At 45.6% G+C, this 22,560-nt stretch overlaps 1 protein-coding gene across 1 annotated transcript in view; it reads left to right on the top strand.

The window, feature by feature from the left end:
• The window catches only part of POLRMT (RNA polymerase mitochondrial), an 85,519-nt gene that overhangs the window by 7,553 nt on the left and 55,406 nt on the right, over nt 1-22,560 (top strand). Inside the window, exons 3-5 of the mRNA XM_070745005.1 lie at nt 860-1,524; nt 6,632-6,762; nt 16,850-17,033. Coding sequence (XP_070601106.1) covers nt 860-1,524; nt 6,632-6,762; nt 16,850-17,033 — 980 coding nt within the window. The remainder of the gene's footprint in view (nt 1-859; nt 1,525-6,631; nt 6,763-16,849; nt 17,034-22,560) is intronic.

The raw sequence follows: 22,560 nt of genomic DNA, 5'->3' as shown, positions 1-22,560 counted from the left end.
TCTGAGCGAAATATAAATGCAATAAATAAATAAATATAGTGGTACCTCTACTTAAGAACTTAATTCGTTCCGTGACCAGGTTCTTAAGTAGAAACACTCTTAAGTAGAAGCAATTTTCCCCAAAGGAATCAATGTAAAAGCAAATAATGTGTGCAAACGCACTAGGAAAGAAATAAAAGCTCAGAATTTGGGTGGGAGGAGGAGGAGGAGGAGGAGGAGGAGAGTCGCTGCTGAAGGAAGAAGGTGAAGTGAGGGAATTAAAAAAAAATCCAAAACTTTAAGGCTTAAAAAAAAAAGAGGGACTCTGAGGTGGCGAGGAGGAGCACACGCCTCCAATACACCCAGCACGAGGCTGCCTCCCATACATTGGCTGCTGCTACCTGCTTCCTCTTCCTTCCCATGCTGAAGGGTTCCCCTCTCCTCTCGCTTTGTAGCCGGCACCTTTCATTCGCTGTGGTGACTCCTCAACTGCCCAGAGCGAAGGGAGCATTTCTTTTCTCTGGGCGCTGGCAGAGGTTTATTCCCTCTCCAAGCGCCCAGAGAAAGGAAAATGCTTCGTTTGCTCTGGGCTGCCAAAGCCTCCTTAAGCACCACTGAAAGGCTCCTCTGGCAGCCCTGAAAAGCCCGAGATGGCCGGGATTAAAGGGGGAAAGGCAGGAAACTCGCCGGGCCTTTGTGCCGCTCTCAAATTTCCTGGGAAATTTTTCCGGGCTCGGGTTCTTAAGTAGAAAATGGTTCTTAAGAAGAGGCAAAAAAATCAGTTCTTATCTAGAAAAATCCTTAAGTAGAGGCGTTCTTAAGTAGAGGAACCACTGTACAATAAATAAATATTGCATTCTTTTTTCTCCTACCCTGCCAGTGTTGGAAGCTAGAGTGAAGCAACTCCGGGCGGACAATGAATCGGACATCCTCAAGCCCAAGATCCAAGTATGCCAGATCAAGAAATTCGGTTACTTCCCAGGTGCCCGGGAGCAGAAGGCCATTGCACCCCAAATATCTCAGGTCAAGCCCGTCCTAATGGATGAAGCCACCTATGCCCTCAGATTGAAGGCGTGGAAGGCCAAAATGAAGGTGGAAAAACAAGCCAGTAAAATGAAGCGTTGGCACGTGGATATCAGGACCTTAGAAGCGATGCTCTCTTCAAATATGGTGTTGGAAAAATGTCTTCAGTGCTCCCCGAATTCTGCCGTGCAAGCTACAGCAGATGAGTCCCAGGCAAAGCCGGACTTCGAAATCGCCATGAAAGAGTTCCCGGTCTGCGACAGAGTTCAGCCTCCTGTTTCTTCTGCCGTCCGGCCCGCGGATGAACCTGTGCCGATCCTTAACGGGAGGCTGCTTCCAGAAATGAAAGTTTTCCAGGACGATATTCGGATGTCAATTTTAGCCTACATGGACACTTCCCTGTTCAATGGCCAGGCGAGGAAAGCCTTGCAGTGTTTGTTGTATTTCCACAATACCCGGGGGCTGAAGAAATTCATGACTACGCAGATGTTCAGTCTTCTTATGTGTCATTACGCCAAGCAGGTATTTTTTGATTCTTCTTTTACAGACATGTACTGTCAGGCTTAACTCAACACCCTCGACGCCATTTGTAGTGAAAAGGTTTAACTTTTACTAGTAGCCAAGTGATTACAGGGAGCAAAGCCGAGTTCAGGAGGGCCACGGGCAGCCCTCTCTAAGGCTGTTTTTGTTGGCAGAGGGTTGCAGGAGTTAGTCACAGCCAAAAAATGGAGCTTGGGAGCCCGTTTAAGTTGGTATTTTTAAATAAATAAATAAATATTTATAAATATTTATATTTATTTATAAATAAGTAAATTTACTTATAAATAAATATTTATTCATTTATTATAAATAAATACCTTTGGGGCTACCTTTGAAAAGTGTTCGGAAACTTCAGATTGTGCAGAATGCAGCTGCGAGAGCAATCATGGGCTTCCCTAAGTATGCCCATGTTACACCAACACTCCGCAGTCTGCATTGGTTGCCGATCAGTTTCGGTCACAATTCAAAGTGTTGGTTATGACCTATAAAGCCCTTCATAGCATCAGACCAGAATATCTCTGGGACCGCCTTCTGCCGCACGAATCCCAGCGACCATTTAGGTCCCACAGAGTTGGCCTTCTCCGGGTCCCGTCAAGTAAACAATGTCATCTGGTGGGACTCAGGGGAAGAGCCTTCTCTGTGGCGGCCCTGACCTTCTGGAACCAGCTCTCCCCAGAGATCAGAGTTGCCCCCACCCTCCTCGCCTTTAATAAGCTCCTTAAAACCCACCTCTGTCGTCAGGCATGGGGGAATTGAGATATTCCTTTCCCCCTAGGCCTATACAATGTATGCATGGTATGTTTGTGTGTATGTTTGGTTTTTAATAAGGGTTTTTAAATTATTTTAAATATTAGATTTGTCATATGCTGTTTTATTATTGTCGTTAGCCGCCCCGAGTCTACGGAGAAGGGCGGCATACAAATCTAATAAATAAAGAAAGAAAGAAAGAAAGAAAGAAAGAAAGAAAGAAAGAAAGAAAGAAAGAAAGAAAGTGCTTGGGAGCCCATTTAAGCTGGTAGAGTTCCTATTTATTTAATAATAAATAAATAATAATGCATAAAATAATATAATAATAATAATAATAATAATAATAATACATATCAATAGAGGCACAGCTGCTAGAATGGCTCCACTTTGAGGCCGTTCTTGCACTCTGCCTCATTTCCATGGAAGACTAATGGCGGCTTTGCCATAATCTTAGTGCAGGGAGGTCCAACTTTTAAGATTTGCAGACTTCAACTCCCAGAATTCCCCAGCTGGCCATACCATAATCTATTAATTGTAGCTAAACGTTTCTGGGTCCACCCAAAATGCTAATCCCCAGTATATCTTAGCGTGTTACAGTAATCCCTCGCTACTTCACGGTTCATCTTTTCGCGTATTCGCTATTGCAAAGGGGGCTTATATCCATTAATCCGTTAAAATTTTTAAATCCATTAAAAATTCATAAAATTCTTCTACAGTACTACTGTACTCCAAGGATCGACAAACCCAGGCGCCTGGTCGCCAGTGGCGCCTAGAAAATGTTGTCTGGCGCCTAGAAAATGTTGCCTGCTGTACTGTATGTATACAGCAGTGTTTTTCACGAGGTGGCTCCTGCAAGTGGGAGCTCCAGGGCTGAGGCTTCAGCCCTGGAGCTCCCACTTGCAGAAGCCGCCCCCCGGCTATTGCCCGCCGCCGCCGCTACCCGCGCACCCCAAAATACCCCCCCTGCGTGCCCTTTTCCATGGGCGCGCAGTCCCCATTCCCCTGCCTGCCTGGGGGGGGGGGGGGGCGGGGGCGGGGAGGCGCCGGCAGTAGAAGGCGCAGCCCCCGCCCGCCCGATCCGCTCCCTCTCCTCCTCTTCCGCTGAAAGAAACGCGCGGAAGCTGCCTGCTTGAGCCTCGCGTTGCTCCACCCCGCTTCATCCTGCTTGTCATCCTCCGTTGCCAGGAAAGCCGGGTTTGTTTTCCGTGAAAGCAGCGCGCCTTTTAACACGCTGCTTTCCTGCACCAGCGACGTTTGGCTGCCGGGGGGGCGGGGAGGAGAAAATCCTCCCCCCCCCAGGAGCAGCAAAAGCCTAAGCGGTGGGGTGCGCCGTTTGCCTTCCGGCTCAGTCGCAGAGGCTTTTGCTGCTTGTGGAGGGGGGGGGGGGGTTGGCGGTGCCGATGCCAAATGCTTTCCCTCCGCGGTGGGGGGTGCAGGGCAGGCGCAGTCAGCCCCAGGAGACAAAGATGGAATGAGAGAAAGGAAAGAGAGAGAAAGGGAGGGAGAGAAAGAAAAAGTGAGAGATAGAAAGGATAGAGAGAAAGGGAATGAGAGAAAGGAAAGAGAGAGAAAGAGAGGGGGAGAAGGAAAGAGTGAGAGATAGAAAGGATAGAGAGAAAGAGGGAATGGAAAGAGAGAGAAAGGGAGGGAGAGAAGGAAAGAGTGAGAGATAGAAAGGATAGAGAGAAAGAGGGAATGAGAGAAAGGAAAGAGAGAGAGAGAAAATAAGAGAGAGAGAGCAACAGAGAGAGAAAGAACAAGAGAGAGAAAGCATGAGAGAGAGAAAGAACAAGAGAGAGAGAGAAAATAAGAGAACAAGAGAGAGAAAAAGATAGCAAGAGAGAGAGAAAGCAAGACAGATAGGGAGAGGAAAGGAGAGTGAGAGAAATGAGAACAAAAAGGGGAGAAAAAAGGAGAAATGAGAAAATGATTGAGGCAGAGAATGAGAGGAGAGTGAAACAAAAGAGAGAGAGAGGTGATTCTTGAAGCATATGGTAAAAAGCACCCAAATAATAAGAAAACCCCCCCAGCCCACACCTGTTTTTGAAAAGGATAAAAGAGAAAAAAACCCCAGCCCTCAACTGGTTTTGGAAATGGTTGGAGTGTGTATACATACACACACATAAGGGGGGGAGAGAGACAGGGATGGAAAAAGAGGAGAAGTGAGAGGGAGAAGGAATGAGGGAAAAAGGGAGGAAGAGAGAGAAATGAGAAACACGAGAGAGAAAAGGGGGAAAGACAGGAGAAGTACCCAGAAATGAGACAGTGGTATAAATTTCAGGAGGGATGATTGATGATTGACTGTATTTATAAGGGGATGTTACATGGGATTGTATATATGAGGGGGTTATTTATGTATGTATGTATGTATGTATGTATGTATGTATGTATGTATGTATGTATTTATTATTTATTTATTTATTAGATTTGTGTCATTTTGGTTGGTGGTGTGCCCCAGGATTTTGTAAATGTAAAAAATGTGCCGCGGCTCAAAAAAGGTTGAAAATCACTGGTATACAGTATATTTTTCCCGCCTTGTGTTTACGCCCAGAAATGGTACATCTTGGCTTCCGTAGCTCCGCCCATCAACCTCGGAGCGAGCTGCTTTCCCAGCGTCCCCTGCGCTTGCGTGCGTCTCTCCCTCCCCCCCTTGCCTCCATTCCGCCTCCTACTCGAACCCCTTCACTCCCCCCCACCGCACACAGACGCTCCGATCTTGGCCGCTCACCCGCCTTCGGAGAGAAGCGGAAGCCCCTCCCCTCCCGGCATGAGGTTTTGTTCATTCCTCCTCCGGCCGCGTGCGTGGTGACTTCCGACCAGTAACCCCTCCTCCCCCCTCCCCCCCTCACCCGCGTCCCCGGCCCGGTCTCCCTTTCCTTCTTCTCTGTTTCGGTTTCTGACTAACGGTCTCCCCTCGGATCCCGACGGGAGTACAGCAGAGCCGGCTCGGCGGAGCCAGGCCTGCGCCGGGGGGGAGGGGGTGAAAGCGATGTCAGGTGGAGACTCGGCAAAAAACCAAGTTTGCTTAAAAAAAATTCTGGCTCCTAAATTTTTTGGCTGGCTCCTAGATTCTGAACAACTTTGTCGACCCCTGCTGTACTCTATTACATCACACAGTCCTAGGTGCTTGGGAAGCACCCGACTGGTGATGAAATACGAAATCTAGCATAGTGATCTCGTTTGCTGTGTTATATTATTATTATTATTATTATTATTATTATTATTATTATTATCATTATCATTATCATTATCATTTATTTGATTTGTATGCCGCTCCTCTCCGAAGACTCAGAGCGGCTCATAACAATAAAGCACAGTACAAATCCAATTATTAAAACAATTTAAAACCCTTAATATAAAAACAATCATACATCCCAGACATACCGTGCATAAAACGGAACGGCCCAGGGGAATCAATTTCACCATGCCTGACGGCAGAGGTGGGTTTTAAGGAGTTTGCGAAAGGCAAGGAGGGTGTGGGCAATCCTGATCTCCGGGGGGGAGTTGATTCCAGAGGGTCGGGGCCGCCACAGAGAAGACTTTTCCCCTGGGTCCCGGCAGACGACATTGGTTTCGTTGACGGGACTCGGAGAAAGCCAACTCTGTGGGACCTAATCGGTCGCTGGGATTCGTGCGACAGAAAGAAACTGGTAGGATATCACGCGTAGTTCCAGCTGAGAAACATAGAATGACTGCGTGGGTTTTAAAAGTCCAAATATTCTTTCAATACTGTACATAAAAAATATCTTTCCTTTACTTCATGGAAATTCGTTTTTTCACAGGTGGTCTTGGAACACATCCCCCGTGAAAAATGAGGGATCACTGTATATCTAAATTTATTTATTTATTTATTTATTTATTAGATTTGTATGCCGCTCCTCTCCGTAGACTCGGGGCGGCTCACAGCAATAATAAACAATATATAACAAATCTAATAATTTAAAAGAAACACTAAAAACTCCATTATTAAAAACAAACATACATACAAGCATGCCATATATAACTGTATAGGCCCGGGGGAGATGTTTCAATTCCCACATGCCTGATGGCAAAGGTGGGTTTTAAGGAGTTTACGAAAGGCGAGGAGGGTGGGTGCAGTTCTAATCTCGGGGGGGAGCTGGTTCCAGAGGGTCGGGGCCGCCACAGAGAAGGCTCTTCCCCTGGGTCCCGCCAAACGGCATAAATGGGGCCATTGAGTGTTTTAAATTTTATTTCAACCAGCAGAATTCCCATTTTGCAGTCTGGATCGTGTTACGGTTCTTTTTAAGGAGGTGGGTAGCTACGATGAGCCGGATCGAGTCTGAGAGGTTGCATTTCATTCCCTGTTTCCTTCTCTGCTTAGGGGGCCCTGAAGAAAATTGGCTGGCTGTTTTCCTTGCTGGAGGACAATAACCTCAAGCCGAATCATGATTGTTATATGGCTGTGCTGAATTGCATGGGTCGAATCAAAACCGAACCCCGTATCATTTCAAGGTAAGGAGCCGCGATGCTCTTAAAATAAAACTTGGAGTCCTGTGTACAGTTCTGGACACCGCGACTCAAGAAGGATATAATGGAACTTGAAAAGGTGCAAAAAAGGGCAACAAGAATGATAAATAGAGCACTGGTGAGACCCCATTTGGAATCCTGTGTTCAGTTCTGGAGACCTCACCTACAAAAAGATATTGACAAAATTGAAGGGGTCCAAAGACGGGCTACAAGAATGGTGGAAGGTCTTAAGCATCAAACGTATCAGGAAAGACTTAATGAACTCAATCTGTATAGTCTGAAGGACAGAAGGAAAAGGGGGGAAAGGATCAAAACATTTAAATATGTTAATGGGTTAAATAAGGTCCAGGAGGGAAGTGTTTTTAATAGGAAAGTGAACACAAGAACAAGGGGACACAATCTGAAGTTAGTTGGGGGGAAAGATCAAAAGCAAAATGAGAAAATATTATTTTACTGAAAGAGTAGTAGATCCTTGGAACAGACGGGGCCCTCCCTAAAGCTCATAGGTAGGAAAGTGAGGACAAATCAAGGGAAATATTTCTTCACCCAGAGGGTCGTTGGTTTATGAAATTCACTTCCAGAAGAGGTCGTGACAGTTGTCAGCCTTGATAGCTTCAAGGCAGGATTAGACAGATTCATGGATGCCAAGCATATAGAGTGTTCCCTCGATTTTCGCAGGGGATGTGTCCTGAGACCGCCCGCGAAAGTCAACTTTCCGCAAAGTAGAGATGCGGAAGTAAAAACACTATTTTTGGCTATGAACAGTATCCCAAGCCTTCCCTTAACACTTTAAACCCCTAAATTGCAATTTCCCATTCCCTTAGCAACCATTTAGATTATTACTCACCATGTTTATTTATTAAAGTTTATTTAAAAAAATATTTAATAAAGGCAGATGAAAGTTTGGCGATGACATATGATGTCATCAGCCGGGAAAAGCCGTGGTATAGGGGGGAAAAACCCGCAAAGTATTTTTTTAATTAATATTTTTGAAAAAACGTGGTATAGACTTTTCGTGAAGTTCGAACCCGCGAAAATCGAGGGAACACTGTAGAGATGGTTATTGAAACGGATGTCCAAGTGCTGCCTCTATGTTGGTTGAGGCAGGCAGGATTCCCTTGAGTACCATTTCTTGGGGGTCAAGGGAAAGGGAGGGTCTTGCCTTCTCTTTCTGCTCAAGATCCCCATGGACAATTGGTGGGCCCCTGTGGGACACAGAATGCTGGACTCGATGGGCTTTGGCCTGATTCAGCATGGCTCCTCTTAGGTTCTTAGGTTCTTAATAGTGTTTCTCCACCTTGCCGGTTTTAAGGTGGGCACCTCAACTCTTGAGAGTTTCCTCGGTCAGCATGGCGGGCTAGGGCATTCTGGGAGTTGAAGTCCACAGCCCCTCAAGCTCTGTCTCAAAAGTTGAAAAGCATTTTCTCTTAGAAGAGGTCAGTCTTGAGATGCTATTCCTGTTTGAATTGGGCTGGGGAATGGGACGGACGTAGAATAACAGAGTTGGAAAAGGACCTTGGAGGTCTTCTTGTCCAATAATATTGGCATGAGCCCAGGTGGCGCAGTGGGTAGAGTGCAGTACTGCAGACCACTAAAGATGACTGCTAGATCTGCAGGTCAGCGGTTCAAATCTCATCCCCGGCTCAAGGTTGACTCAGTCTTCCATCCTTCCAAGGTGGGTCAAATGAGGACCCGGATTGTGGGGGCAATAGGCTGGCTCTGTTAAAAAAAGTGCCATTGCTAACATGTTGAGTCTAAGGGCGGCATAAAAAACCCCAAATAAATAAAATAAAAATAAATAAATATTAAAAAGGGGGAAAAAACCACACTAGCTGTGTAGCTTCAAAGATAATACAGATCATTAGGAGAATACAGATCATCCTCAAGTGACGACCACGATTGGGATGAGAATTTCCATTCTTAGGCAAAGCAGTTGTTAAGTGAGTGGTGCCTGACTTTACAACCTTTTTCGGCGTGACTGTTAAGCGAATTGTTGCTAAATTAATCATTCAGTCATTAAGCAAATCCAGATTCCCCCATTGACTTTGGCTGTCGGAATGCAGCTGAGAAGTTTGATCATGCGATTCGGGGATAGAGATACAGATTATTTATAGAAACATAGAAGTCTGATTGCAGAAAAAGACCTCATGGCCCATCTAGTCTGCCCTTATACTATTTCCTGTATTTTATCTTAGGATGGATATAGGTTTATCCCAGGCATGTTTAAATTCAGTTACTGTGGATTTACCAACCACGTCTGCTGGAAGTTTGTTCCAAGGATCTACTACTCTTTCAGTAAAATAATATTTTCTCATGTTGCTTTTGATCCTTCCCCCAACTAACTTCAGATTGTGTCCCCTTGTTCTTGTGTTCACTTTCCTATTAAAAACACTTCCCTCCTGGACCTTATTTAACCCTTTGACATATTTAAATGTTTCGATCATGTCCCCCCCCCTTTTCCTTCTGTCCTCCAGACTATACAGATTTATTTATTTATTCATTTTTTCTTTCTTTTAAATTGTTTAAAAATTTCAAATATTTACATAAACAAGACAAAACTGTCTTCCTGGCAGCCTAATTTACATCTCTTGTACAGTGTATACAGCCAACAGTTAACTGTTCGGTTTTAAGAATGACGCATTTTTAAGTTTCAAATGTTCAACGTTTGATTACCCATCTAATCCATTACTACAAAAATCCTAATTCACTCTAATATTTTCCTTTTTTATATTACAGAATTCTATTAAACTTATTCGTTCCCTTTTGACACGGCATTCTCTTTATTTCCTCTTTTGTCCAACCATATGTAGAATTCTCCCCACACCTCATAAAATCTTGTATCTTCTCGGTCCTTGAGCTCCAGTGTCAGTCTATCCGCTTCTGTACAATCTAACATTTTTTAAAATCAAATTTCTTTCTTTTGGTAGTGTTTCACCTTTCCAATATTCATTCATTCTTTCATTCATTCATTCATTTATTTATTTGATTCGACTTCTATGCCATCCAGTCTTGAAGGACTCGGGGTAGCGTACGATAATACCCTGTTTCCCCGATAGTAAGACACCCCCGATTGTAAGACGTATCAGGGGTTTCAGGGGGGTCGGCTAATATAATATCTGGACCGGGACTCATTGCTCACAGTCACTCATGCCCTCATCACCTCGAGGTTCGACTACTGTAATGCTCTCTACATGGGGCTACCTTTGAAAAGTGTTCGGAAACTTCAGATCGTGCAGAATGCAGCTGCGAGAGCAGTCATGGGCTTACCTAGGTATGCCCATGTTACACCAACACTCCGCAGTCTGCATTGGCTGCTGATCAATTTCCGGTCACAATTCAAAGTGTTGGTTATGACCTTTAAAGCCCTTCATGGTACTGGACCAGAATATCTCCGAGACCGCCTTCTGCCGCACGAATCCCAGCGACCGATTAGGTCCCACAGAGTGGGCCTCCTCCGGGTCCCGTCAACTAAACAGTGTCGGTTGGCGGGCCCCAGGGGGAGAGCCTTCTCTGTGGCGGCACCGACTCTCTGGAACCAACTCCCCCCGGAGATCAGAACTGCCCCTACTCTTCCTGCCTTCCGCAAACTCCTCAAAACCCACCTTTGCCGTCAGGCATGGGGAAACTAAACATCTCCCCCTGGGCACGTTGAATTTATATTATATTGTGAGTGACATAGGGGAAGGTTTGGTAGGGAAGGTTTGCCTATTTGCTGATGACTCTAAAGTGTGCAATAGGGTTGATATTCCTGGAGGGGTCTGTAATATGGTAAATGATTTAGCGTTACTAGATAAATGGTCAAAGCAATGGAAACTGCAGTTTAATGTTTCCAAATGTAAAATAATGCACTTGGGGAAAAGGAATCCTAAATCTGAGTATTGCATTGGCAGTTCTGTGTTAGCAAAAACTTCAGAAGAGAAGGATTTAGGGGTAGTGATTTCTGACAGTCTCAAAATGGGTGAGCAGTGTGCTCGGGCAGTAGGAAAGGCAAGTAGGATGCTTGGCTGCATAGCTAGAGGTATAACAAGCAGGAAGAGGGAGATTGTGATCCCCTTATATAGAGCGCTGGTGAGACCACATTTGGAGTACTGTGTTCAGTTCTGGAGACCTCACCTACAAAAAGATATTGACAAAATTGAACGGGTCCAAAGACGGGCTACAAGAATGGTGGAAGGTCTGAAGTATGAAACGTATCAGGAAAGACTTCATGAACTCAATCTGTATAGTCTGGACTGGAAGACAGAAGGAAAAGGGGGGACATGATCGAAACATTTAAATATGTTAAAGGGTTAAATAGGGTTCAGGAGGGAAGTGTTTTTAACAGGAAAGTGAACACAAGAACAAGGGGACACAATCTGAAGTTAGTTGGGGGAAAGATCAAAGGCAACATGAGAAAGTATTATTTTACTGAAAGAGTAGTAGATCCTTGGAACAAACTTCCAGCAGACATGGTTGGTAAATCCACAGTAACCGAATTTAAACATGCCTGGGATAAACATATATCCATTGTAAGATAAAATACAGGAAATAGTAAAAGGGCAGACTAGATGGACCATGGGGTCTTTTTCTGCCGTCAGTCTTCTATGTTTCTATGTTTCTATATATGGTATGCTTGTGTGTATGTATTTTAGTATATGGTTTTTTTTAAATTTTTCAATATTTTAATTAATTGGATTATGTATTGGATTGCTTTTCACTTGTTGTGAGCCGCCCCGAGTCTTTGGAGAGGGGCGGCATACAAATCCAAATAATAAATAAATAATAAAAAATAAAATAAGCCGTACCCCGAAAGTAAGACATATGTCTTACTTTCGGGGAAACACGGGGGTATTGCCGCCTCCCTCTCATCTAGCTGCACGCCGCCTCCTACCCACGTCCGCACCGTCCCCCTCTCCATACGTCACCGCGCCATCCCCTGCACTTGTCACTGCCACCTCCTGCTTAAAATACGGTAATGCACACAGTATTAATCATTCATCAGTAAAACATACACACTGGCATACTGGGGTATCATCTGCTGTTTTGTGGTGAATACAATACTGTTCAGGTTGTTAATAAATGTTAATTTTATGGTTAAAACAAAAAATTCGACAATTTTTTCCCAATATAAGACATACCCCGAAAGTAAGACATAGTGGGGCTTTTGGGGATAAAAAGAAAGTAAGACACTGTCTTACTTTCGGGGAAACACGGTATGAATACAAAAGCAATAAAAAAGAAGTCAAATATACAATCTAAAACTATACGGTAAAAAATGCGGTAGCCAGTGGAACAGCTTGCTTCTAGCAGTTAGAAACAGAGAAACATAGAAGACTGACGGCAGAAAAAGACCTCCTGGTCCATCTAGTCTGCCCTTATACTATTTCCTGTATTTTACCTTAGGATGCATATATATGTTTATCCCAGGCATGTTTAAATTCAGTGACTGTGGATTTACCAACCATGTTTGCTAGAAGTTTGTTCCAAGCATCTACTACTCTTTCAGTAAAATCTACTACTCTTTCAGTAAAAGTTGTGCGCGATCTATCACTGGAGGTCTTTAAGAAGGGACCAGACGGCTCCTTGTCTGAAATTAATTAATTAATTAATTAATTCATTCATTCATTCATTCATTTATTTATTTATTTATTTATTAGATTTGTATGCTGCCCCTCTCCGTAGACTCGGGGCAGCTCACAACAGCAATAGAACAATTCATAACAAATCTAATAGTTTAAAAACATTTTAAAAACCCCATTATTAATCAGACATACATACAAACATACCATACATACATTGTATAGGCCTGGGGGAGATATCTCAATTCCCCCATGCCTGGCGGCAAAGGTGGGTTTTAAGGAGTTTACGGAAGGCAAGGAGGGTGGGAGCAGTTCTAATCTCCGGGGGGAGCTGGTTCCAGAGAGTCGGGGCCGACACAGAGAAGGCTCTTCTCCTGGGTCCCGCCAAACGACATTGTGTAGTCGACAGGACCTGGAGAAGGCCCACTCTGTGGGACCTAACCGGTCGCTGGGATTCGTGCGGCAGAAGGCGGTCCCGGAGATATTCTGGTCCGATGCCATGAAGGGCTTCATAGGTCACAACCAACACTTTCAATTGTGACCGGAACTTGATCGGCAACCAATGGGATAGGTCTACTGCTTGAGTAAAGAATTGGACTAGAAGACCTCCAAGATCCCTTCCAACTCTATTCTGACTGATTGACTACCTGTACCATCTGCTGGGGAATGGTGAGAGCTGTCCCCAAACCAAGCATTCCTCAGGTTAACTCCTGACAATCTGCAGTGCTGACCGAAAACCACTGAGATGCCTTAGAAGCAATTCTCAAAAGAAAATGAGCCAGGGTGGCGCAACAGGTAGAGTGCAGTACTGCAGGCCACTGAAGCTGACTATAGATCTGTAGGTTAGCGGTTCAAATCTCATCACCGGATCAAGGTTGACTCATTTACCCATCCTTCCGAGGTGGGTAAAATGAGGACCCGGATTGTGGGGGCAATAGCCTAGCTCTGTTACAAAGTGCTATTGCTAACATGTTGTAAGCTGCCCTGAGTCAAAGGAGAAGGGCGGCATAAAAATAAAATAAAATAAAATAAAATAGTAAAGTAAAGTAAAATAATAAATAATTAAATAATTAAATTAAAATAAAATAAAATAAATAAAACAAAATGTCGTCCCATTGTTGAAATGGCAGAAAAACTACTCTGCATTGAATCCTGTTAATGAAAGATCAGAGTAGATAAAAGGTCTAGATAAAAATACATTCTGCAGGCCTCCAGCGAGATAAATCACCTGCAGCCCATAATTGAGTTCTTGCTGTCCTCTGGACAACCTTCTAGCCTTTAATCTTAGGATAATCGCAGAAACGCCAAGGAGGGTATTTATGTGGTTGCTAGGAGTCGAAACCACTTGATAGAGCATAATCAATCATAGGCCGTGGGATGTGGGGGGGGGGGATGAATGTTATTTTAAACTACGTCAGAGAAGATGTGATAGTTGGAGAAACCAAAGCATATCTCAAATGCTTTCTTCGGGGATATCTTAACCACTCACCACAAACTTTGATTGATTGAATTAATGTGTCAGCTGTCCCAAATTGGTCAATTAGAATAGAATAAAGTGGAGTGGAGAATTTATTTATTTATTTATTTATTTATTTATTTATTTATTTAGTTGGTTAGTTGGTTGGTTAGTTAGTTAGTTAGTTAGTTAGTTAGTTAGTTAGTTAGTTAGTTATTGGATTTGTATGCCGCCCCTCTCCGTGGACTCGGGGCGGCTAACAACAGTGGTAAAAACAGCATGTATAAATCCAATACTAAAACAGCTAAAAACCCGTGTTATAAAACCAATCATACATACAAACAAACATACCATGCATAAATTGTAGAAGCCTAGGGGGAGAGAGAGTCTCATTTCCCCCATGCCTGACGGCAGAGGTGGGTTTTGAGGAGCTTACGAAAGGCAAGGAGGGTGGGGCTATTCTAATTTCTGGGCGGAGTTGGTTCCAGAGGGCCGGGGCCGCCACAGAGAAGGCTCTTCCCCTGGGCCCCGCCAAACGACATTGTTTAGTTGACGGGACCTGGAGAAGGCCCACTCTGTGGGACCTAACTGGTCGCTGGGATTCATGCAGCAGAAGGCGGTCCCGGAGATAATCTGGCCCGGTGCCATGAAGGGCTGGAATGGAATAGAATGAAATATAGCAGGGATCCCCAAACTTGGCAAGTTTAAGACTTGTGGACTTCAGCTCCCAGAATTCTCTAGCCAGCTATACTGGCTGCAGAATTCTGGGAGTTGAAGTCCACAAGCCATAAAATGGCCAAGTTTGAAGACCTATGGAATATAGGAATGAAGAGTAAAATAAAGTAGAATAGAATAGAATAGAATAACCGAGTTGGAAGGGACCCTGGAGGTCTTCTAGTCCAGCCTTCCTTTCCCCTGACCCCCAACAAATGGGACTCAAGGGAAAAGTAATAGCAATAGCATTTAGACTTACGTACCACTTCATTGTGCTTTTACAGCCCTCTCTAAGTGGTTTAGAGCAGTGTTTCCCAACCTTGGCAACTTGAAGATATCTGGACTTCAACTCCCAGAATTCCCCAGCCAGCATTCACTGGCCGAGGAATTCTGGGAGTTGAAGTCCAAATATCTTCAAGTTGCCAAGGTTGGGAAGCACTGGTTTAGAGAATAAGCTCTTGCCCCCAACAATCTGGGTCCTCATTTTACCCACTTTGGAAGGATGGAGGTCTGAGCAACCTTGAGCTGATGGTGAAACATAGAAACGTAGAAGAGTGACGGCGGAAAAAGACCTCATGGTCCATCTTGTCTGCCCTTATACTATTTCCTGTATTTCTCTATGTTTATCCCAGGCATGCTTAAATTCAGTTATATATATATTATATTTATATATTTATTAGATTTGTATGCCACCCCTCCCCGAAGACTCGGGGTAGTTCACAACAACAACAACACAATATACAGAATACAAATCCAATATTAGATAAAATTTAAAACCCATAAATATTAAAAACAATCGTTACTGCACAATCACACCATTCTCATGTATTACAGTCAGAAAAAAGGTGGTGGGGGGGGGAAGAGATAGTTAGTTACTGTGAATTTACCAACTACATCTGCTGGAAGTTTGTTCCAAGCATCTGCTACTCTTTCAGTCAAATAATATTTTCTCACGTTGCTTCTGATCTTTCCCCCAAAAGGGGGGGGGGGACATGATCGAAACATTTAAATATGTTAAAGGGTTCAATAAGGTTCAGGAGGGAAGTGTTTTTAATAGGAAAGTGAACACAAGGACAAGGGGACACAATCTGAAGTTAGTTGGGGGAAAGTTCAGAAGCAATGTAAGAAAATATTATTTTACTGAAAGAGTAGTAGATGCTTGGAACAAACTTCCAGCAGACATGGTTGGTAAATCCACAGTAACTGAATTTAAACATGCCTAGGATAAACATAGATCCATCCTAAGATAAAATACAGGAAATAATGGCAGACTAGATGGACCATGGGGTCTTTTTCTGCCGTCAATCTTCTGTGTTTCTATGTAACTACCTGTTGGGCTGTTTTTTCACCTCTCAGGCCCCAGGAAGCTTTCGTGAAGAATAGTGAGGGCAAAAAACAGCCCAACGGGCCCACTGAAAGTATGGAGGCTTCAGTGAGGTTTTCACACATGCGCAGAGGGGCAGTGTGTGGCGTTGTGCGTGCGCGCGCAGGGGGCATTACATTTTAAGTGTGGGCGCATGATTATGCATGTGTCTGCCCTTTTGGCACTTGAGCAAAAAAAAAGTTTGCCATCACTGACATAAATTGTCGCAAACTTGTCACGTTGTCCACTCAGGTTGTGCCAGCGTGGCCAGTCCTCCTTCCACTTCCGCCCCCGGTGGTGGACATAATGCCCTTCATGGCACCGGACCAGATTATCTCAGGGACCGCCTTCTGCTGCACAAATCCCAGCGACCAGTTAGGTCCCACAGAGTGGGTCTTCTTCGGGTCCCGTCAACTAAACAATGTCGCTTGGCGGGACCCAGGGGAAGAGCCTTCTCTGTGGCGGCCCCGGCCCTCTGGAACCAACTCCCCCCCAGAGATTAGAATTGCCCCCACCCTCCTTGCCTTTCGTAAGCTCCTTAAAACCCACCTCTGCCGCCAGGCATGGGGGAATTGAGATTCCCTTTCCCCCTAGGCCTTTACAATTTTATGCATGGTATATCTGTATGTATGCTTGGTTTTTTTATAATAATGGGTTTTTAACTGTTTTTAGTATTGGATTATTATTATATGCTGTTTTATTATTGCTGTTAGCTGCCCCGAGTCTCTGGAGAGGGGCGACATACAAATCCAATAAATGAATGAATGAATGAAAGAAAGAAAGAAAGAAAGAAAGAAAGAAAGAAAGAAAGAAAGAAAGAAAGAAAGAAAGAATGGGACGGGGCTTCGGGAGGCCAAAACTTGGCTGTATTCCTTGTATAAGAAGCAGCGACATTTCCACATTCTTTTAGTAGAGGCACAAAGATGCGTCATATACTCCGAAAAATACGGTACCCGCTTAGGTTCTCCTCTCTCCCAACAGATGCATTGAACAGCTGGAAAGTGATGGTTTCTCCTTGCAAAGCTTCTTCAAGGACTCCATGTACGAAGACAAGGAAGTCATGATGACCCTGAGGGCCATCCAGACGGTCAAGCCAGACTTCCAGCCAGAATTCTTCTCCCCTCCCACCTCCACCATCCCGTTACTGGAAAAATTCTACAACCAGGTAAACATTGGAAGTCTTGGCTACCAGGTGTAAGGGGTTTTATTTGATAGGTGTGGATGCTGCAACAGTCGTTAAGGGTGAAGGACGGTCCTGTCCCTTTTCTCAGTGCCGTTATAACTTTGTTTCCTCCGTCAGAGGAGGCGAGCACATCTTACTCCTTGTGTCCTGTCCACTTTGTACAGAGATATGATTGAGAACTTTTTAACAAACTGCATCCCTGTTTGGTTTGGTTTGGTGGCAGCATCGTCCATACAGAAAGTGGTGAGGACAGTGGAGAAGATTTTTTTGTTTGTTTGTCTGTCTGTCTGTCTGTCTTGTCTGTCTTGTCTGTCTGTCTATCTATCCTGTCTGTCTGTCTGTCTGTATGTCTATCTATCGATCTTATCTATGTATCTATCTGTCTGTCTATCAATCAATCTATCAATCTATCTATCAATCTATCTTATCTATCTATCGATTCTCCGTACTGAAGGAGCGGGTCCAGCAGTCACATGGTTGCTCATGTCCAATCCGGTGGAACTGAGCCTAGTGTTAAAAAAGCTTGCCGGATCCGCCCCTTCCCCAGAATTCGCTCAGTTCGCATATCCTGCGGTTGTATTGTGATAGCTCGTTCAACATTCTAACACCTTCCCTTCGATCTTTTCCTTCAAAAGTAGTAAGAATTGTTTTATCCTTATTATTTACTTGCACTAATAGCGCCAGCCGTTTGTGGCTCGGCTTTTTTTCTTGGAGAAGTTGCGGTTTCGTTTCCCCCCGGCGGTTTTGCCGGTTACGATTCCCGCTGCCGCTTGTGGATTCTTTTAATCCTTTGGCCTGGAGGTCTTGGTGCAAGTATTGATTTATTGATTTATTGATTCATTATTGTATATTATTAAAGGGCTTAAGAAATACCTCCTGCGGAGTGAGACGTCTTTCTAGTCTCCTGGACTTAGTCGATCGCTTCCCCTTTAAGAATATTACGGAGCGATTTTTCGGCGCGAAGGCCTTCGCGCCCTTTTTAAATTTAGGCCTCTCGTGTTGGCCCCCTGCCAGCCGCGTAGGCCTCAGTCCACCGCGTGGATCCCGGAGCGGGTCTTGGGACGCCCAGGCTTAATTCTCCACCGGCTAAGCCTCCAACCAGAGTGCCTTGGTTTACTTAATTAAAAAGTTTAGGGAGGCTGGCCCCGCTGGATTTGGGGACACGAACTCTGGGTTTGCCCAGATTGCCCTCAAGTCTCAGCAGCTTCGAGGCCTCGAAGCAGGATCCATTCCTCTTGGGAAGTCCTTGAAATTCTTCTCCTTAATTATTCAGTTATTGGCTCAGCCTTGTCTTCTGTTAATTGTCAGACTATGGCTACTTTTCCCAAGAGAGGCACAACTAAAGGTCCCAGAGAGGCCAGGCCTACAGGCGATGAGATTACTAGTATCCCCCAGGCCTCTTCCTCCTCTTCTCCAGGGGCCCGCCCCTCGACCAAGGTCACCAGGGCCGAGAAGAGAAGGGACCTAGCCCTACAAAGAATCCATGACAAATCAGCAAAACGTTTGAAAGTACAGGCCCAAGTACTCAGTAGTCAAGACCCCCCAGAGGCTTCTAATCTACCTCCTTCTGGGGTCCCTGTGTTATCTCTGGATGAGCCTAACCTAGACAGACCCCAACCTAACCTATGGGGCATAGGTCCAGAGGAACCAGATATTATTGAAGATTCCCCCCAGCCAGGATCCTCCCAGGCCTTTAGGGATTCTTCTGCCTTTCCTGCTGATATTTCTAGTTTACCTCCTGAGTTCCAATCTATTTTTGCTGTGTTGTCCAAGGCCATTGATGCCAAACTCTCCACCATCAATGAGCTTCCCTTACCTCCTCCTCCTCCTCGTCCCTCCCGCCCCTTGGGTTCTTCCCCAGCGGTTAGAGCTCCTATTCAGGATGATTCAGATTCCTCTCAGGACGAATATGAGGATATGGAGGATGATGAGGATCCCTTTCAAGGCCTCTCAGATGATGAGGAATCCCAAATAAAGGTTCCTTCTCCAATTACTATTTTTCCTTCTCAATTATTCAAATCTCTCCTCCTCAAAGCTAGAATTTCTACGGGATTAGCGGCCCAGGAGAAACAAGCCTCCACTGCCACTGATCCCCCGGAGGAGAATTTACCTTACTTCACAGAGGAACAGGAGGATAACGAGGTAATTCCTATGCCTAAATTGTTTAAAGATGCTTTACTCAAACAGTGGGATTTCCCAGCCTCTGGCCTTAATCCCTCCACCAAGGACAGAAAGTTGTACAAACTTTCCTCTTCCTATGAAGAGCTTCTATCCTTTCCCAAACCGGATGAACCTGTCAAGATCCTTCACTCGGCAGCGGCTGTGCCAGGCGAAGCGGAGGAAGTCCTCCGCCCAGAGGACAAGCGGATTGAACAAATGCTCAAAAGAGGATTCACCGCAGATTCCTGGGCCATTAAAAGTTCTGCAGCAGCTTCCTTTTTCTCCAGAGCCATGCTTCTGTGGCTTCGCCAACTTCAACAGCATATTCCTCCCGATGACTTGAGAGGTCAACAAGACTTCAACAAGGTCTTTGCAGCTGCCCAGTACGTGGCTGATGCCACCTTGCAATCTACTAGATTTTCTGCTAAGTCTATTGCAGCTTCTACAACGGCAAGAAGACTCCTATGGATTCGCCCTTGGCAAGCGGGAGTACGCCAGAAGTGGCAGTTATCCCAGGGACCCTTAAAGCGCGACCTTCTTTTCGGTGATCTTCTGGATCCACTCCTCACGGAAACCACGGACAAGAAGAAAGTTTTGGGTCCAACCACAAAAAAGGCTACCAAAACGCAGTCCTTTCGTCGCCCAGGGCGCCAGCAAGATCAAGCGGCGTCCTATCAGAGATCTCCAGGTCAGTATTCCCCCCGCTTTCGTTCCCAAGGTAGGAACTCCAGGGGCAGAGGTTTTCGCTTCCAAAGGGGAGCGTCCTCTAACAGGGCTTCAAAAAAACCTAGATGGTAATCTTTCCTCAATTCCCATAGGGGGTCGCCTAGCCCATTTCGCCTCTAATTGGCGTCTCACCTCCAAGGACCCCTGGGTCATTGACACTGTTCAAACAGGTCTTCTTTTAGAATTTATTTCTCCTCCCCCGAAACGTTTTATTTCCTGCCCTTCTCCCAGGTCATCCTCAGATTGTAACCGTATGGAGGAGGCCATTTCTCATTTATTGTCCATCAGAGCCATTCAACCGGTTCCTTCCGGTCAGAAGGGCCTAGGTTTTTACTCCATCCTATTTATGGTTCCAAAGTCCTCCGGAGGTTGGAGAGCTATTTTGGATTTAAAGAAGCTAAACCTATTCATCAAATATAGGAAGTTTAAGATGCACTCCTTATCTTCTATTTTGGCCGCCATCCACACGGGAGATTTCATGGTCTCTTTAGACCTCACTGAGGCCTACCTCCACATTCCTATAGCCAAATGCCACAGAAAATTTTTACGTTTTTCCTTTCAAGGCAGGCATTTCCAATATAGGGCGATGCCATTTGGCCTTTCCTCGGCCCCTCGGGTCTTTACAAAGCTCTTGGGGTCCCTGGCGGCCTATATCCGGGCGTCTCCCATCCACATTTTATGTTATCTTGATGATATTTTGATTCATGGGAACTCCCTAGAGAAAGTGAAAACAGACCTTTCTGTCACCATGTCAGTCCTTCAGGACCATGGATTTTCCATCAACTTTGATAAAAGTCACCTCCAACCTTCCACATCCATCTTACACCTGGGATCCATTATTAATTCAGAATCCTCCCAGGTTTTTCTCTCTCCCGAGAGAAAACTCAGTATAGGGGAGTTAATTTCTAACATTTTATCTAATTCTTCAGTATCCATAGTAACTCTGTCATCCCTTTTGGGGAAGATGGTGTCATGCATAGGCATCATTCCCTGGGCTCGCCTTCATGCTAGGGAACTCCAGTGGCTCCTATTACCCTTTCAGAGATCGGGGCACAGCAACTCAAATCGTCGCATTGTCATCCCACCAAGTGTTCGCAGATCCTTCAAGTGGTGGAAGTCTCCGGCCATGGACAAAGGATCCCCGTTCAGGTGCCCGGATCAATTTGTCATCACCACAGATGCCAGTCTATCGGGATGGGGCGCCCACGCCCAGGGGATGATAGCCCAGGGCACGTGGTCCCCGGAGGAAGCTTCCAGGCCAATCAATTGGCTAGAGTTAAGAGCCGTTTCCCTGGCTCTGAAGCATTTCTCTCCTCGCATTCCCAACCGGCACGTTCTCATTCTCACCGACAACATTGCCACAAAAAGCCATATCTGCAGACAGGGGGGCACGAGATCCAAGGCCCTCATGAGGGAGGCCCTCAAGTTAGGCCTTTGGGCGGAAAAACATCTTCGGTCGCTCCTAGCAGACCACATCTCGGGGAGCCTCAACGTCCAGGCGGATTGGCTATCTCGAGCAACGATAGACCCAGGAGAGTGGAATCTCCATCAAGACCTGTTCCATCAAATCAGCCTCAGATTCGGCCTACCAATTCTGGATCTCTTCGCGACCAATGCGAACGCCCAACTCCCTCGCTTCTTTTCCAGATTTCCATCCCCGGGAGCGGAAGCAATCAATGCCCTCCGGAGTCCATGGCCTCCAGGCCTACTCTACGCATTTCCTCCAATTCCAATTCTCCCGGACGTGATTCACAAGGTCCTCACCGAGAGGGCCCGAGTAATCTTAATCGCCCCTCATTGGCCCCGCCGGCCCTGGTTCGCGGATCTCCAACAGCTGTCCGTCCAGGACCCTTGGCGACTCCCCGTTTCGGGGGATATGCTGCGGCAGGGGGCTTCATTTCATCCAGACCCGGAGTGGTTCCACCTCACCGCCTGGCTGTTATCAGGAGAGACTTAGAACTGCGTGGTCATGACCCCGATTCAGTGGAGGTCATTTTAAAGGCCAGAAGGGGTTCGACCAATCGAATCTACGACCACACGTGGTCCAAGTTTCACCAGTGGTGTCTACAGGAAGGTCTCTCCCCTCTGTGCATCCCCATACACAGAATCATTTCCTTCCTTATGCAAGGCTTCCATAAAGGACTTTCCACCAGCACCCTCCGGCGTCATCTGGCAGCCATTTCATCTGTCCTAGGGGGTCCCCGCAGACAGCCTCTCCGATCCTTCCCTGAAGTTCAGGAATTCCTCAAGGGCATAGCCAACCTCAGACCTTCCAAGGTCCACAGGTACCCATCCTGGGATTTGCCACGGGTTCTCCATTCCCTCACGCAGGCACCATACGAACCCTTAAAATCGGCGTCCCTCAGGTACCTATCCTTTAAGGTAGCATTCCTGGTGGCTATTACCTCTGCCCGACGCATTTCGGAGTTGGCTGCCCTCTCGATCAGGCAGGACCTTTGTCAATTTCATCAGGACAAGGTAGTCTTGCGACTGGACCCCACCTTCTTACCCAAGGTCAGTTCCATGTTCCACAGAACTCAGGATATTGTCCTACCATCCTTCTGCCTCCAACGAGATCATCCCTTGGCAATTAGATGGCACACCCTGGATCTTATTAGAGCGC

This window comes from Erythrolamprus reginae, chromosome 1 (assembly GCF_031021105.1).
Source record: "Erythrolamprus reginae isolate rEryReg1 chromosome 1, rEryReg1.hap1, whole genome shotgun sequence".
NCBI lineage: Eukaryota > Metazoa > Chordata > Lepidosauria > Squamata > Dipsadidae > Erythrolamprus > Erythrolamprus reginae.
This window is presented reverse-complemented; position numbering and strand designations above follow the sequence as displayed.